At 41.3% G+C, this 3,872-nt stretch overlaps 1 protein-coding gene across 1 annotated transcript in view; it reads right to left on the bottom strand.

Moving 5' to 3' along the window:
* Window positions 1-3,872, bottom strand: part of LOC108518352 (signal transducer and activator of transcription 5B-like) — an 80,065-nt gene that overhangs the window by 33,881 nt on the left and 42,312 nt on the right. Inside the window, 1 exon segment of the mRNA XM_017856624.1 lies at window positions 1,341-1,478. Coding sequence (XP_017712113.1) covers window positions 1,341-1,468 — 128 coding nt within the window. The 5' untranslated portion in view covers window positions 1,469-1,478.

Genomic DNA, 3,872 nt, shown 5'->3' with positions numbered 1-3,872 from the left:
AATTTTCTTTTAGTTTTTTTTTTTTTTTTTTTGAGACGGAGTCTCGCTCTGCCGCCCAGGCTGGAGTGCAGTGGCCGGATCTCAGCTCACTGCAAGCTCCGCCTCCTGGGTTTACGCCATTCTCCTGCCTCAGCCTCCCGAGTAGCTGGGACTACAGGCGCCCGCCACCTCCCCGGCTAGTTTTTTGTATTTTCAGTAGAGACAGGGTTTCACCGTGTTAGCCAGGATGGTCTTGATCTCCTGACCTCGTGATCTGCCCGTCTCGGCCTCCCAAAGTGCTGGGATTACAGGCTTTGAGCCACCGCGCCCGGCCTCTTTTAGTCTTTATGTGTATATATAAAATACATATAAATTAAAAACACCAATGTCTCCACTGTTAAATTATTTTTAGTTTTTTGTTAGATGTAAATTTATTAAGAAATGTAAAATAATTTACATTTAATAAAATAAACTATAAGAAATAAATTATAATTAAATTATATGCATATTCACACCTATCTGCCCCATTAAACACTAAATTATTATTATTTTTTTGACACAGGATCTCGCTATGTTGCCTAGGCTGGCCTCAAACTGCTGGGGTCAAGCAATCCTCCCGCCTCAGCATCCTGGGTAGCTGGGATTACAGATGTGCACCACCACGTCCAGTGAAACACTGAATTATTTGGAGATGAGGGCTTTAATTTTGTTTGTTTGTTTGTTTGTTTGTTTTGAGACAGGGTCTTGCTCTGTTGCTTAGGCTGGAGTGCACTGGTGTGATCATGAGTTACGGCAACCTCTGCCTCGCCGCAGGCTCAAGTGACCCTCCCACCTCAGCCTCCCAAGCAGCTGGTACTACAGGTGCACACCACCACACCTGGCTAATTTTTGTATTTTGTACAAAGACAGGGTTTTGATATGTTGCTCAGGCCTTCCTTGAACTCCTGGGCTCAAGCAATACACCTGCCTTGGCCTCCCAAAGTGTTGGGATTACAACACAAGGTTGGGCTTTAATTTTTTTCATACAAATTCTACTACTTAGGACACTGCTAGGCATCCTATGGGCACTTGAAACATATTTGTTGACTGCTCTTTATTAGCAGTAATATTCTAATGCTTTTAGACAGTATTTACTATTAAAGGGAACAAATCCGATTTTAAAATCCCAAGAGTTATTCCATCCCTTCAATCTAAGATGGGGTTAAATACTTTTCATGTATAAAAGAAAATTTTTTAAAATACCTTTTATGGATCACATTTAAAATGTTTAAAATACAGCTTTGAAAGTTGCCATCATGACATCTTTCTAACCAAACTCTTGTGTTTCACAAAATATGATGCAAACATCCTTGTTCACCTACCAGGCTTGGCTTTCAATCCACTGGGATAAATAATGCCGCACCTCAATGGGAAAATGCTGGCCATATAACGCTTGCATCTGATGAAGGGCTTCTCCTTGGAGCTGCTGAGCTTGTATCCACACAGCCATGGTTTACAATCTGTTGAACAAACAATCAGTGCTTTCGGTGTTTTTTCTTTATTTTCCCCCTTACATCCACTAGAGTAAATATTCACATAGTTACCAAAGTAAATGTTTTTATTATTTATTTTTATTTTTTTGAGAGTCTTGCTCTGCCGCCCAGGCTGGAGTGCAGTGGCACAATCTTGGCTCACTACAACCTCCGCCTCCCCAGTTCAAGCGATTCTCCTGTCTCGGCCTCCTGAGTAGCTGGGATTATAGGCGTGCATTACCATGCTCAGTTAATTTTTGTATTTTTAGTAGAGATGGGGCTTCACTATGTTGGTCGGGCTGGTCTCGAACTCCTGACCTTAAGTGATCCTCCCACCTCAGCCTCCTAAGGTGCTGGGATTACAGGCATGAGCCACCATGCTCGGCCAAAGTAAATGTTTTTAGCCCTTTTGATAGACTCTTTAAAGACAGTATTCTTGATTTTAACTTTAAAATGTTTTCAAAATGTAGACACTCGGCCTGGCCATGGAAAGATACACAGTTGGGTCTATGAAGCTCTGACTACGAAACGTACTAAGGTCTTATAAGCAAAAGTACAAAAGGAGTATTAGGGAAAGAATTGCTAACTTTGACATCGTAGACATATTCTTTACTTTTGTTCAAAATTGTCAGCCATGGTAAGCAGCATTTCAACAGTAATAAATAATTAACGGAGAGGTTTTTTTTTTTTTTTGGAGACAGAGTCTTGCTCTGTCACCCAGGCTGGAGGGCAGTGGCACGATCTTGGCTCACTGCAACCTCCGCCTCCCAGGTTCAAGCAATTCTACTGCCTCAGCCTCCCAAGTAGCTGAGATTACAGGTGTGTACCACCACACCCAGCTACTTTTTGTATTTTTAGTAGAGATGGGGTTTCACCATGTTGGCCAGGACAGTCTCAAACTCCTGACCTCAAGTGATCCACCTCAGCCTCCCAAAGGGCTGGGATTACAGGTGTGAGGCACTGCGCCCAGCTGAGAGATTTTTTTTTTTTAATCACTTGTTTTAGATTTGTTATTTTGACTTCAGAAATATAATAAACATATGCCGTTTTGAAAAAGCCCAGTAAAAGAAAAGTGAAAGTATCTAAAGCATGGACTAAACCCTATGCATTATCACTGGTTACCTAAGCAGCAATGCTTTGCACACACAGAGCACAGATTTATCTGGAAAAAAAATGCCGCAAGGTTCTGAGTTACTGCTAAGGAATTTACGAAGCAATGTTCTGTGAAATTATAGCATTTACAAATCTTTCAGATACAAAAACAATACATTCCACCTAAGAGTTAGAAATATGAACTATTATGCTCCAATAGCAGGTAGTCTCTTTATTTTTTTTTTTTTCTGAGACGGAGTCTCGCTCTGTTGCCCAGGCTGGAGTGCAGTGGCATGATCTCGGCTCACTGCAAGCTCTGCCTCCCGGGTTCATGCCATTCTCCTGCCTCAGCCTCCTGAGTAGCTGGGACTACAGGCGCCCGCCACCTCGCCTGGCTAATTTTTTGTATTTTTAGTGGAGACAGGGTTTCACTGTGTTAGCCAGGATGGTCTCGATCTCCTGACCTTGTGATCCTCCCACCTCGGCCTCCCAAAGTGCTGGGATTACAGGCTGAGTCACTGCCCCAGCCAGTAGTTTCTTTTTTTAACATGCTCTTGATTTAAAAAAAAAAAAAAAAAAAGGCTTTATAAAACTACCATGGTGCCCCCCTCAGACTCACCTGACAATTTTTAACTCATTTGGCAGACACTCTTTGGGTTTGACCAGATTAGGGCAGAAACATTTGGGTAGACTGGGAAGGGACTTCAAGTAACTATAAGGACTGAAAATGAATCTTGCTCTAACACTATTTTCCATAATGTAGAGTTTGGTATAAGGCAGGGTTATCTTGAATTCCATCCCACATGATTTGGCTACTGATTTGCACAATTCTCCTAAGAACTAGGTTACAGTTAGGGGCTGGCGACTTGGACTTGGATTTTGTTTACTACCAGAGACTGCACAAGTGTGTTAGGAAGCAAAAATCTCTTCTGTTAGTTGTAGTTGTCTGATCACATAACACTGAGCTATTTATGGGACGAGTCAGTTAGGCAATGATGAGGTGGAGGGGAGTGCCAGTTATCTATTTTAGACTTGTGCAATGCTATAGAACACTTGAGAAGTGTGTAATTTTATTTAGGGCTTTTAGGCATTAAGGCTGGGATCACTGTAAGACCCAATTTGACCCAAGACATCAAATTTCAGTGGCTGTGAGTTCACCAAAACACTTAGATAAAACAGCTCTCTCCAGAAGCAATTCCATTTTATAATTAAACACTGGAAGTCACTTAACTGCTCAATATATATATATATATATATTTTTTTTTTTTTTTTTTTTTTTTTTTTTTTGAG

This window comes from Rhinopithecus bieti, unplaced genomic scaffold, assembly GCF_001698545.2.
Source record: "Rhinopithecus bieti isolate Rb0 unplaced genomic scaffold, ASM169854v2 scaffold_44695, whole genome shotgun sequence".
Taxonomy (NCBI): Eukaryota; Metazoa; Chordata; class Mammalia; order Primates; family Cercopithecidae; genus Rhinopithecus; species Rhinopithecus bieti.
Note: the sequence above shows the minus strand (reverse complement) of the source record. Positions and strands in the feature narration are given on the sequence as shown.